The sequence below is a fragment of the Lepidochelys kempii genome, chromosome 2 (genome assembly GCF_965140285.1).
Source record: "Lepidochelys kempii isolate rLepKem1 chromosome 2, rLepKem1.hap1, whole genome shotgun sequence".
NCBI lineage: Eukaryota > Metazoa > Chordata > Testudines > Cheloniidae > Lepidochelys > Lepidochelys kempii.
This window is the reverse complement of record NC_136381.1, coordinates 141739833-141753443: the sequence shown is the minus strand read 5'-3', so window position 1 is coordinate 141753443 and position 13611 is coordinate 141739833. Positions and strand designations below refer to the sequence as shown.

General features: G+C 38.8%; 1 protein-coding gene across 4 annotated transcripts in view; it reads right to left on the bottom strand.

Moving 5' to 3' along the window:
- CTNND2 (catenin delta 2) overlaps window positions 1-13611 on the bottom strand; it is a 1186471-nt gene that overhangs the window by 94816 nt on the left and 1078044 nt on the right. For all 4 annotated transcript variants that reach the window (XM_073332332.2, XM_073332334.2, XM_073332335.2 and 1 more), the window contains one exon: window positions 10775-10925. In XM_073332332.2, the coding sequence (XP_073188433.2) occupies window positions 10775-10925 (151 nt within the window). The remainder of the gene's footprint in view (window positions 1-10774; window positions 10926-13611) is intronic.

The window sequence follows — 13611 nt, the reverse complement described above, 5'->3', positions numbered from 1 at the left end:
TTTTCCACAGGAGGAAAGCCAGATTTCTTTATTTTTGTTTAATTGAGCCCATAGAGATGTTAAGTGTTAAAATCATTATCTTACGTATAACACTCTATATGCAGATATGATAACATGGTCCATGGTAAAACTGATTGTTTCCTTAGTGAGCTCAGATCATTATTTCAGTCCTGTAGTTTGACATTTTGTATCTTTACATACTCCAAAAGTTTGACCATATGAAAAATCCAGGGATTTTTTTTAAAACTGAGAAATAACAAATGTGTAGTATGTTAAAAAAAGATTTGTAAAACAGAGGAATGAGCTTTTCTATTGTGACAGCCTATTCAGATTAGCATACAAAAGGTTGATTTTACTGGACTGACAGTCAGAAGGCAAATTTTGCAGGAAAAAATAAAAAGCTAAGCGTCATGTCAGGGAGTGGTGCAGCTGGTTGGGGGGGCAGGAGCGGGAGGAAGGCCTCATGCACATCTTTGTAACACCTCTACCCTGATTTTAATTCTGTCCTTCTCTCTTCTGTTGAGGGCATGTGGCACTACAAGAGTCACTAAATCCCTATGGTGGTAACAACTCGACTCTTTACATCACTTCAGCTGGAGGAAGAACAGGTTCTGAGGCACTTTTTATGGGGGGGAAGTAGTGGGGAGGATGGGCTAAAAATCTTGATTTGGGGCTCTTCCAATTTCAGTTATTGGGAACTGTGGTTGGGGATTGGGGGCATTATGCCCTCATTGACAGTGGAAGCCTAAAACCATTGCATTAATGTTGTGTGTCAAGGTCTTGCCCCATTGAAGATGGGCTAATTCCGCTCTCAAAATTGTTGTTGAGTGGGGGAGAAATCAATGGCCCCAAAAGTTTCACCTCCCCTTCTTTGTTGAACTCAATACTGAAGCTATTCACCCAGGGTGAATTCAGTTTGTAGATTTATAGTCCCTTCAATTCCTCCCGCCTCCTCCGCAGGGCTGACTAATAGAGTCCCCCATTACATTAAGATATTAGAGGTTGTACTAAACATGATCAATGCCTCTCCTGACATCTTTGGCATGTGACATTAAACATCTGTATTTGAGGTGGAAATACCATCTCCGAATTGGCAGCAGCTCCTGCAACCACGGAAACAATTTGGGTACAGCCCTGAAATATATATCAATTTTAAATATTGCCTTGTTGAGAATGCTAGCGAAATCTATTTGTCCATCACCAAAGTGTCTGAGTACCAAGAAAGTCTCACCGACTGGATTTTGCAGGTGAGACTGCTTGGATTCATATCCAACAGAACTTTCCCTAATTAAGAACAAAAAGCTAAAACATAACTTCATGTTTCTAATCAGTCCAGGAATAAGGTTTGGAGAGCTCCTGTACACCTGATCTAAATCTATGTTGTGCGCGCCTAAGTGTAAGAAGAAAATGTGTAAACTCTCCATCCACATTCTATTATTCTTTCTTTCTGGCCCAACACAGATAGCTCAGTAAAATTTTAACTGGTGTGTTTTGACACTTGCAGTTGAAAGGGTATTTGAGGCATTAGTGACTTTCCAGGTAACAACAGCTTGTAACACTAAAAATAATTATAAATTATAGAAAATTATGTTCTCCCTAGGAAGGGTCTGAATTAACTTTTGCAAGTAAGCAGTTCAAATTACTTCCTGAAGGTTTCCCCCCACCCTCTATAATAATGATACAATGTCTCTGCTCCCCACAATGAATGTGGCTGATATGAGCTCAGATCTCTCCAAAACTATGACCTACTGGAAGGTCAGTAACAGTCTGCCCAAATACATTACCATGTTTAGCCAGGCTAAAAGAAGAAATTTGCTGTTTTTAAAAAAATTGTTTGGGGAGACTTTTTTGCAGCACTGGAAGGATGATGCTTTGCACTTCTATAGCACCTTTCATTCAAGGTTCTCAACAGTAAGTCTAAACTTAACAGGATCCCTATAATGTAGGTAAAGAGTATACAGAACAGAATTAATTTGATCCAACTTAGAAATAAACCCACTTCTTTGATGGAATTTGGCAGCTGTTAACAGTTTACATAATCCTCTGTAACAGTCCGGGCCAGGAAGATAAATAAATGAGTAGGAATTTACTCAGGACACTAAATCCCTCTTACAAAAAATCTCAAGTGTGGTATTGGTGCTCATGATGCACTTTTCTGTGAAAACTCTCTGCTCTTTGCCAAATTCAGCTATGCCGTTCAAACTTCATTATGCTTGGAAAATAGGGTCTTTTGTGATCGAAAACATTTATCTGATGATCCATGAGATTCTTCCATAACGTAATTACTAATGTACTTTACTCCAGAACCCCATATGTAGGGTCACATGCTACTATTATATGGGATTCCTGTCCAGAGGCTTGGAAATGTGAGTTTCCACCCACCTAGTTTCCTCCCAATTTTCCCGTTTGTGGGAGATGTGAAAGGGTGTTTCACATCCCTCCACCCCAAAACAGCTGAAAACTGGCAGAGAGTGCTGGGGCAATGGCTATTTTGAATTGGAATCCTGAAGGTGTCCCAAGAAATGCATTACCTCAACTCACCAGAGGTGGAAGGTGCCTCTGCACAATTTCCTTGACCCCCAGCACCCACGTGATGACCTGATTCAAGTGGTGGCAGAGGTGAAAGTAAGCCGGTACAGTCCGGTACGGCATACCGGCAAGAGCCAGTATGCCACGTTGGCCTGGACCAGCTTCCCCAGGCTGGCGCTTTAAAGGGACCCGGGCTCTCTGCAGCAGCCGGAGCCCTGGGCCCTTTAAAGCGCCACCCAAGTCCCGCTGCCGGAGCCCCTCGGGTAGCGAGCCCCTGCGTGCAGAACTTATAGTACATATCTGATGTACAGAGTATAGCATTTTAGATGATTATTGTCTGGATAATCTGTCATAGAATCATTTCAGATGATCCACAGGGACTCTGTATTTCTAGCAGAAACAGACATATGCTTCAGACAAGATTATATCACTGTCAGGAATACCATCATTACAGTGTCAGGGAATTTCTGATTGGGAAGCAGGATCTATAGTGAGTAAAATGAGACATCTTGATCTAACAAATATATTTAACTGTTAGCTTACATATATTTCTTAGACTATGACTCTACTCTAAAAGGAAGCAATGAAAGTAGCACTCTGTTACTCCACAGATCTGTATGTGTATTCAATCATCTCTGCTGACTTGAATGACAACAATATTGTTTTTACCACTTTTTACTCTTGTTGTCCTGCAGAGACTATAGGACTAAGTGTGTATGAGCCGGCTTTTGCTCTTTCTTGTGTATTTTCAATAGAATAATTGAATAAGTTCCACACTTTGCAGTGGATTAGTACAAGAATAAAAGATGGCCTAATTTGGCATGGAAAACTTTTACAATTGGTGATGAGGCATAAGAAGCAAAGAACTCAGCTTGACCTTCATGGCCCAGATGGATGTGCCATGCCTGCAGTTCCAAAAATCCCAATCCTTTTACTTGCAAACTGGGCATATACTGTAGGATAAAGAAACAGCTGAGATAATAAATGTTGAACCTTATTGTAACATTTTTATAGTGTTACTTTTCACAGAAGAGATGCACTTAGGGTGTAGATTTTTAAGCTCTGTACAACAACTAGGTCTGCACATCAGAAATGTGTTTGAGATAGGTCGGACAGAATTAAGTAAAAGCTGAACTGCCATCAACAAAATGAATGATGAAACCTTATGAGTTAAGAGCTAGAAGCTTCCTGACAGCATTTTCACCCACTGACATTTGGCCATACTGTAGGTCTAGATTTAACAGTTCCCCTTTAAATAATTTCCTTGGCAATTATTTAACATTTCAACTTGTATGATTTATTTGATCTTTTCTCAATTCTTGTCTTATATCAATAAGTCATCATTTGAATCTAGGCACTTCTGACTTTGATATAAAAGTATCATAAATCTCTATAAAACATAATTTTGTGTTTACCCTCTAAATATTGTTGAATTAGTATCTTTCTCTTTCTCAATATTATCAATATTGATGAGATCACAGAAAATAAGGGAAAAGTACTTATTTTCATCCATGATTCTTTCATGCCTCTTTAAATCAGTTTTTTTTTGTCTTTTATATCAGCCTTCTTGTCTTTTCCAGGCTTCTCTGCACTGTGCTATTTATTTTGTGCACCTCAATTATTAAACATAGTAAATGAAACGCAATAAGAATTGATTTAAACAGTAAGCTGCAGTGTATAATCTATCCTCAACTTTCTACAAATACCCACAGATGAGGAGAATGACTAACGTTTTCTGGCATGTGCACTGTGAATTTATATCAATTTAACATTCCAGAGATTGAGCTACTTACAAGCTATTCATTACATTCTGTAGAATGTAAACTTTCATTGAAAAAAAGAAATTTCTATTCCTTATGGCTGCAAAGGGAACCTTCCAACTGTGAATCAGTGTAGCACTGTGAAACAACAACTCTTCAGAGTTGTTAACTGCCCATGTTTATCTCAACGCAACGTTAAGTCTCAGTTCCAAACCCAATGATGAAACTTAAAGGTCTGAATTGAAAATAATTTAGGTACACAACTGCACATACTTTGTGCATGACTCAGAAATATGCGTGCAACCTGGTGACAAGTTTTAAAAAGTGTAGAAATAGCAAGTCATAGAAATGCCCACCATCATTTCCCCCCACTTAGTGATGCTGAATGGAAAAGTAACATCAGTGACTAAAAGTTTAGTTACAGAAGGATGATAAATGACCCTTGGTGTTTGTACATATCTCCTATTGACATAAGTGGGAAATGAGCAGTGGACAAGAGTAATGCAATACATGGCCGTGATTTTATAGCTTCAGGTCAGGAATAATAATCAAAATTTGGCCCTCTCCACACAGTGGGTTTGATCATCCTGCTTCAGGACTAGATACAAAGCCCACTGAAGTCAATGAGAGTCTTTCTGTTAATGTCAACATCTTTGAATATGCCCTTTAGTGTTTCTGTGTCTCATTTGCTTCAACATCAATAATACTGTATCTGTTATTACGGACTAAGTGCTTGGTATTAGAGTCTAGTCCTACCCCAACCTCTGGTTTCACTTTACAACTGATGTCACTAGATCACAGCACTTACTTGATTAATTAAATATTCTATGGGGGTGCATGTGTGTCATAGCCTAGGAATATGATATTAGGAAAAACTTTCCAGCTTTAAGGGTAGTTAAGCTCTGGAATAGACTTCCAAGGGAGGTTGTGGAATCCCCATCGCTGGAGGTTTTAAGAACATGTTAGACAAACATCTGTCAGGGATGGTCTAGCTTTACTTGGTTCTGCCTCCTGGATTTGGTGACTTCTCAAAGTCCCTTCCAGCCCTACATTTCTATGATTCTTTATTATGAATAATTCATCAATATTTCACAGGTGTTTACACTACCATACTATTACAATGGCTCTAAGCTGTTACAGTACCAGTGATGTTTTAAATTGCAAGAGGAGACTGAATTATGCTAATTATAAAACATTTCTATTAGAAATTGTGGATAAAGTAAATTTCTCTTTTTTTCCCTCTTAGGATACAGTTAAACCTATACATTATAGCATCACAAGATTTCTTTCTGAAAATGAATGAGATTTGAATGTGATTTTATATTTAACTCCTCTAGTAAAGAACTGTTCCATGTAAAACTAGCCAATTTAGAATAATACCAAAAAAACCAGCCAATTTGTAAGACTAGTCCCCATTTACACTCTGAATTCAACAAATATCTTTTCTGGTGCCACTAACCACTGTCACAAACTCTTACAACTTCTCTGGCATCAGCTAATAGGCCACAACTTTACTAATTAACAGATATAAACATTAACTTGCATCAAAATGTATAGCCAGAGACTTCACTGCATTGCATCTTGTGTCCAGTTGGGCCCATCTCACTTTAAAATGATCTAGGAAAGAATTACTCAGGACAATATTTGTGCAAACATAGCAATCATTTTCTTAAATTCAAATAAGGTAGAATTCCAAGTATATATTACTAAAAGACCAGTTTTCCTACAAGAACTGTTCACAGTGCACAACTATTGAAACAAGTTGAAAAAAGTATTTTTCCTATAAATGAAATGTTACAGCTTGACAATAACATTGATCCTTTAAAAAACCTGTTTCATTGATAAATTTCAACAAAGTAGGTTGGATAATTAAAAGAATTATACATATGACCAAGATATGCATCGTTGCAGGTAAGGCCCTTGCCCTGCAAACGTTTATATCACATGTATAGTCCCATCATTGGGACCACTGCATGAATAAGGGTTTGCTGGATCACATTTTGGTTTGGGTCTTTAGTTCCTTTTCTTTTTTGTCAAGATGACATTGTATTGTAGATGTTTAATTTTATGCAGGAAACATAGTGCTAGAGCGTAACAAATATTTTTAAATAACTGATGCTGAAAGGAGGAAGGTAAGCAGAAGCCAACAAGGCATGCAGGCTTCAAAACTAAACAATATTACAACAACAACAATCATAAAAGGATGTATTCCTTCAAACAGCCTGTGTAGTCAGCCTGTGCAGTGGAACAAGATGTCACAGAGTTAAATATTTGGGCTGGATTTAAAAAGAAGCTGAATAATATTATCACCAATAACAACATTTTTATTGTTATTCATGCTAAAGAAGGATAATTGTCTGTCATGGTTCTGGGTAAGCTAATCTCTGCTGCTATAAAAATATATTTTTAACGTAAATGTATATATGATTTAAACCTGTCTATATCTCTATGTACTTTTTCTTATGGAAAGCACCTATGACATTATGGGAAATATTGAAATACGATTATTATTATTAATAATAATAATAATAAATAATGATAGGCAGGGAGGCCTTTTCCCCTACACGTACAGCATTGCTCAATTGTCTAGAGCAATTTTTATTTTTGCCTTCCTCTGAAGTAATAGGTTTCCAGACTAGTTGGTGGACAGTTGCTGTGATTTTCGTAAGGCAGATCCTATGTTCTGATACACAGTTACATTTTAACAAAAACAAGAAGGAAAATTAGATCTCTTAGTAGCCAGCTTCTCTGCTCAGTGGTGACAGGCTTTAGTTTTAGAATGTCTTTTTAATCTAATAGAAATAAAGATAGGTATACATATAGTTTTGCCACTAAAAAGTCAACATCTATCAAGATCTACCAACCACAATGTGGTACTTGAGATATTGTATTTATCTGCTGTTCTAAAAGCAAAAATGAGAAGTACCAGATTATATAAAAATGCTGATATTAAGTCATAGCAAGCATATATTAGAGAGAGACAGAACTTAAATAAAATGTTTAAAGGCTCAATCATTCTCTGAAAATTTAAAAACCACCATCATTCTTCCATGTTATGCATGGTATTCACCCTTTTGTACACAGAGTTGCTGGGATATTTGAATTGACAAATAGATGTTTTTGCAGAATAGTAAAGGTGACTTTTCAAAGTGATTTATCAGCTTAGATGCAGAATCTGTATTACCACAGTGGTACACGGTACATACAACACAGTACTGTGTACTTTATGTAAAATTTGAAATTCTTGTTTATATTACATTTTATATTTTTCAGAGTTGAGCCTAAGCCACAAGCTTCAGATCTAGACTTTGAATCTCCAGCCCCAAAATCTGAAGGCTGTCAATCCAGGGTTTTGTTTCAGTCCAGTATAGAGATAAGGGGCATCTTTATCTCGGTATTACACTGTAACACCATTCTGGGTCAGTACTGACTCACTGAGACTGAGGAATAAATACATGCTACTACTTTTTGCCGACACAGGAATGCATCAGCACCACTTCATGAAGCACTTGGGGGGAGGCGTAGCTCAGTGGTTTGAGCATTGGCCTGCTAAACTCAGGGTTGTGAGTTCAATCCTTGAGGGGGGGCCATTTGGGATCTGGGGCATAAATTGGGTATTGGTCCTGCTTTGAGCAGGGGGTTGAACTGGATGACCTCCTGAGGTCCCTTCCAACCCTGATATTCTGTGATTTCCTAGGAAGTTGCCTATCAAAGTACTAAACTGACCATGTCCAAACAGCATACTTTATGAGAAAGAGGAAAGATGGTCTTAGAGTTAAGGCACTACACTAGGACTCAGAAGATCCAAGTTTTGGTCCCAGCGATGCTGCAGACATCGTATGTGACCTTGACCAAGAAACTTGGACCAAACATTTTCAAAAATGGCCCTGTATTTTGTGTCCCCAACGCAACATACATTGGGCCTCATATTCAAAACTGCTGAGCACCCAAACATGAGCTGACTTCATTTGGAACTGCGGATGTTCAGTGTCTCTGAAAATCAGACCAAAGATGTCATAGTTGGTATTCAGAAACTGATGCACACAAAATAGCAACCACTTTTGAAAATATGGACCTTTATCTTTCTGTCCCTCAATTCCACATCTGTAAAATGGAGTTAATTCCACCTCTGTACTTAGCAAAGGTGCTGAAAGGATAACTTCATTAAGCTTTATGCTTAAGCTTTCAGATTGTATGATGATGAGCAGCACCAAAAAACCCAATCAACAAACAAATAAATAAATAAATAACAAATACAAGATGTATAGATCACAGCCAAAAGTGCTACAGGCATTATCTTAATAACTTTCCTGTCATATTGGCAAATTTACATTTCTCAAGTAGTGTAATATTCCTACCATGCCTCTAGGAAAAATATGATTCAACTCACTAACTAACTAATTGCAATTTCCCAGAATCACTCTGATTTTCCATAAATATCTTAACTTCAAGCATCCATCCTGTTTGGTTTATAAAATCCTTTCCTTAGGTAATAATTTTCAATTGCCTTTTTTTCTTTTGTATACAGAGTTTCATTTGTTTGTGCAAGATTTTGCTCCAAGAATTCTGGAAACCATTCAAACGTGAAGCTGATGCAAGTAGTGTCTTATTAGCCATATTTTATAAATATGTTTGCATTTGGAATTTCTCATTTAAAAACAACACCATTTACACATACAAAATGTTATTGTTTTAAGTGGAGTTTTCAGATTTGGAAAAGAAACAAACATTTAAATTAAAAATGAAAAAATAGAAAATGCAACAAGAGAAGTGGGCTAGCAAATGAACCGATGATAACTGCTGTTAAGGAGGGAGGCCACTCCTTCCTAAAATTATATGTAAAGGCATGGTTTTTTTGTGATGACAGTCATCTATGGAGAAGAACAGAAAGAACTGCCCAGAATATTGTAGGGAACAATTCTACACTAATGGACTACAGCAGTGGTTGCCAATGGACTGTGAATTAACAGGGCTCTACAAAACTCTTTGTGGTGGTCCATGGAGTAAAGTAGTTTGACAATCCAGTCTTTAAAGAGATATTAGTGATTATGAGGTGGGTCCATGGGAGAAAGATCTCTCTATTACAAAATGGTCTGCTAGCTGCTCAGATTAGATGGACTAATACATTTTTCCAGCTCTAATTTCTTTTTTTAGAAAATTATTGGAAGTCAATAAACAGTGAATAAACAAGAAAGAGTAGTCAGTAACTTACATGCTGCAAGCAGAGGACCCAATGAATTATCCAAAGCCAACTTTCACATCAATTTGTTCAAGAACAACATAAGGGTGAAACTACACCAGCAGCGTGGTCTAGTAGAGCGGGCAGTAAGCTGAATGTCAGGAGATTTGGGTTGTATCCCTGACTCTGCCGTAAACTAGCTGTGACAATGGGCAAGTCATTTCAGTGCTATTTTCCCTCCCACCCTTTGTTGTGTTTAGACTGTAAGCTCTTTCGGGGCAGAGACTTTCTCATACCATATGCCTGTATAGCACCTAGTGTGATGAGGCCACAGTCTTGGTTAGTGCCTCATAGTATTGTAATACAAGTAATAGAAGGGACATAGGTCAAAGCATCTCCTGTATGATTATGTGATTAAAAGTGGAGGGGAGGTAAGGAGAAGCAGCCTATACGCTCCAATATTTGGGGGAGTGTAATTAAGAATTAATGAATCAGCAAAAATAAATAAAAAATAACTCTTAATCTACACAGGAAGTAAGAGAATTGTGATAATTTAGTTCCAGTATGGATATTTCGACCGCTATTCTGCTGTGCATAGATGGAACATCTAGATAAAAATGTCATGTCTTGTAAGGTCTAAATGTACAATGTTCGGGTGAATTTAAGTTAAAAACAAAAATTTGACTGTCACCCAATTGGAGATTTAAGACCATATTTTAGGTGAGTGAGTTACCCTCCTTAGCTGCACATGAACTCATGAATTAAGGCACGTTTGAAAGTACCCCTCTGTCCAATGAATTCCTGGAACTCTCCATGAATTCCTTGTGTTGAGGCTTCTGTATTGTAATCCCCTGTATAAGGTGTACTAAATAATCATGGGATCTGAAGTAGTAGCCCTTGCCTGGATCCTCCATCTGGAAGATGGAAGTGCTACAGTGATAACAGCTACGAATGGTACTTAGCATAGGGATGATGGAAAATTAATGTTACTTTGATTTTATTCACTCACTGTGGCAGTTCCTAAGTGTTTGTGATACAAATGACATTGCTTTCAGCCTAAAAAAAATTACAGTGCAATTGAATCACTAAACAATATTTTGGAAATGTGTTGTCAGATGAATTAAAAAACGATTCGTACAATATAGCACTGAGCTATCACACACAAATTTGAATATGATACGTTAAAAGAAAGAGGTCAAGAAATTCTGTTCAAAACACAAGGAGAGCATTGTTTTCACCTTCTTCATCCAGCTATAAAATGTAAAAAACATAAAGAAAATATGTAGATTGTTTAGAAAGAACATACCTATTAGCTCCTTATTTCTGACATCTAAGGCCATGTTTCGTAAAGCTGTAGCAACTGCACATACCACCCGATCATTGTCTATTCGAAGTAGCTCCACCAGGATCGGCAGGCCTTTTTCTTTGCGGACGGCAGCACGGATATACACTGACCACTGTAAAGAGATATTGGATGAGGGAGATTGAAAAAGAGATTGGGGAATGCTGTCAAGAAAAGGAGGGGTGTGTGGTTATGAAGATTGCTATCTTGAGGAGTAAAGGAAGAGAGCTAGGAGTAATGGCTGTAGAATCTAAAGACAAGAAGAAATTATTATATCTATGATGCTAGACAACCACTTGACCTGGAAACCCATATTTATTTTTTACTGGTGACAGAAAAATTTAATGATTTAAACTTTAAATTTAATGATTTAAACTTTTAATCCTTGTACACTTGGTTACCGCTTTACTGTCTGAGTTGCAGGCCATTTGCTTGGCATCAGTATCCCCTGGCCAAACTTGAACAAGGATTGTTTGTTCCTAATGCCATTTAATGATACAAAATTTGTTTAGGAAGTTAGCATGCTTCCTGGCTGTCAACTTGACGAATGTTAGACCCAAACCCAAGAAGGAACTTCATTATTTCGTTCAAGACAGGCAATTTGCTCAGGAGAGGAAGTGAGGAGGGAGTTATACTACTGCTTTTACTGTTAAAACACATCGGCCCAATCCTGCAGTGCCTGTGTGTGCAAAATTCCCACTGATTTCAATGTGTTGAGTTATGTACATGTAGGGACCACAGGATCAGGCTTGTTATTAGAAATATGACTCAACCATGAAGGATCTAAGATTTTGGTCTGAGCCCATCTAGTTCACAAGATGCTGAAAGTTACATTATTTTACCCGACTTATAGTATCAATGAGCCAATTAATTCGATTTTATGAGCACCAGACATAGTCTCGGAAGGTGAACAGTTTTATAAAAAGCTTGACATGCCCAGGCCCCTAGCAACAAAACAGAATGTGATGACAGAGTGCATGAAGCAGAATGATATCAGTGAGAGACAATCTCAGGAAAAAGCTATTTGGCTTTGACGGAACAAGTCACATTTTTCTATGTGAACTGGTTGTGTAGGATATTTGAGGGGTGTGAATCTGCTGTCTGCCAACATGCAGTGCTTTAAGTCCTAATGGCTCTCTGACTGTGTGCCTAATTCTAGAGTGATAAAAACTGCATTTAAGATATATACTGATGAAATAAGTGAGATCAGACGCTTTCCCTTACATATATTTGGTTACATGATTGTTAAAGTTCTTAATCCAAGTGTTGAGAACACCTGCTGAGCAGTCACAACTACTACTGAAATCATCTGAATCCAGTGGAGGCTGCAGATGCTTAGAACCTCTCAGGTTTTAGCTTTTTTAGTTTAACAGTGAGAGGTAATTCTGGGGTTTGTTCTTTGAGGACACTGTTCTACTCCATATCAATTTAGTTATCCATGAAAATAATGCACTTTATGCAAATATCAATGTGTGACTTCAGGGTGCAAGTCACACAGGCAGCAGTGTATGGTGAAAAAGTTAAGAACTGGAGTGCACTGTGAGAAGGAATTCAAGATGAAAAAGCTCACAGAGATTTTTTTTTTCTGTTTTATAAATAGCTTCCAAATTTCCTTAGTCCTTTCCATGCTGCTCCTTCTGGTTATCCATTATAGTGTCACTGCTCCATTAATCAATCAAATCAATGGAAAGTTAGGGTATAGTGTAACAAGTAGTAGTTGAAGATAAAGCAGTAATAGAAATATTAAGGAATACAAATTAGGCAAAAATGCAATCCAATGCTTTTGCTTGGGTTTTGGAATAACAAACCTGTTCTACAGATGGCAGTATATATACTGTAGCTAATGTACAGTATAGAGGGTTGCTCACGGGTGGCGGGTGAACCGCTGGCTCTGGGAGGCTAGCCTTCAGCCTCACCCCTTCCACACCTCCCTCCCACCTAGAGCCCCCCTACTGTGCCGCTGGCTTCTGCCCCAGGCTAGAGCCCCAGCCTCCCTCCTCCAGCCCCAAAGTGCTGGGAGGCCAGGCAGCGTGGCCCCAGCCCTGGAGCACCAGGAGGCAGGGAAACGTGGCCTCAGGCCTCCTTCCCCTGGCCCGGAGCACCAGGAGGCTGGGCAGCGCTGCTCCAGCCTTCCCAGCCCCGGAGTGCCGAGAGGCCTGGCAGCACAGCCCCATGACCCCCGGCCCCAGAGCGCTGGGAGGTCAAGCAGTGCAGATCCAGTGACAGCCCGAGCTGGGATCATGGCACAGGGGAAGAGCTGCCCACAGAGTGGGAATCAGGAGTGTGACTGTGGGCAGAATGTGGGCGGGGCCACACCTGGCTGTTTGGGGAGGCTCAGCCTCCCCCAGTATATGATACCCGCTGCCCATGGGGTTGCTGAATACTTCTGTCCCTTTGACAGAATAAAAAAAAGTTGTATCTCTGTCTTTCTCCTGAATCACACCAGTTGCCTCTAGTGCATATTGTGGGGTAAACATATGTGCTTGATTTCACAGTGCATTGACTTCATTGGAGTTGCAGAGATGTAACCAAAGGCAAAAGCTGATGTATTTGTTTAATATGCTTTGAGTAGCCCCAAATCCTCCATGTTTGGCTAACCAGGAGATTGTGATTTTTCCCTTTGAGATGAGGAACTAGCTACTCTTATCCACAATTTCCTTGCCTATAAGCTAGACTACTGCAGCACACTTGACCTATGGCTGCCTTTATAAACTATGCGACAGCTTCATCAGGCACAACACACAGCTGCCCACTTTCCAGGCAAGAAAAATTGCAAAGCACATTGCATCTGTATTCTGTGC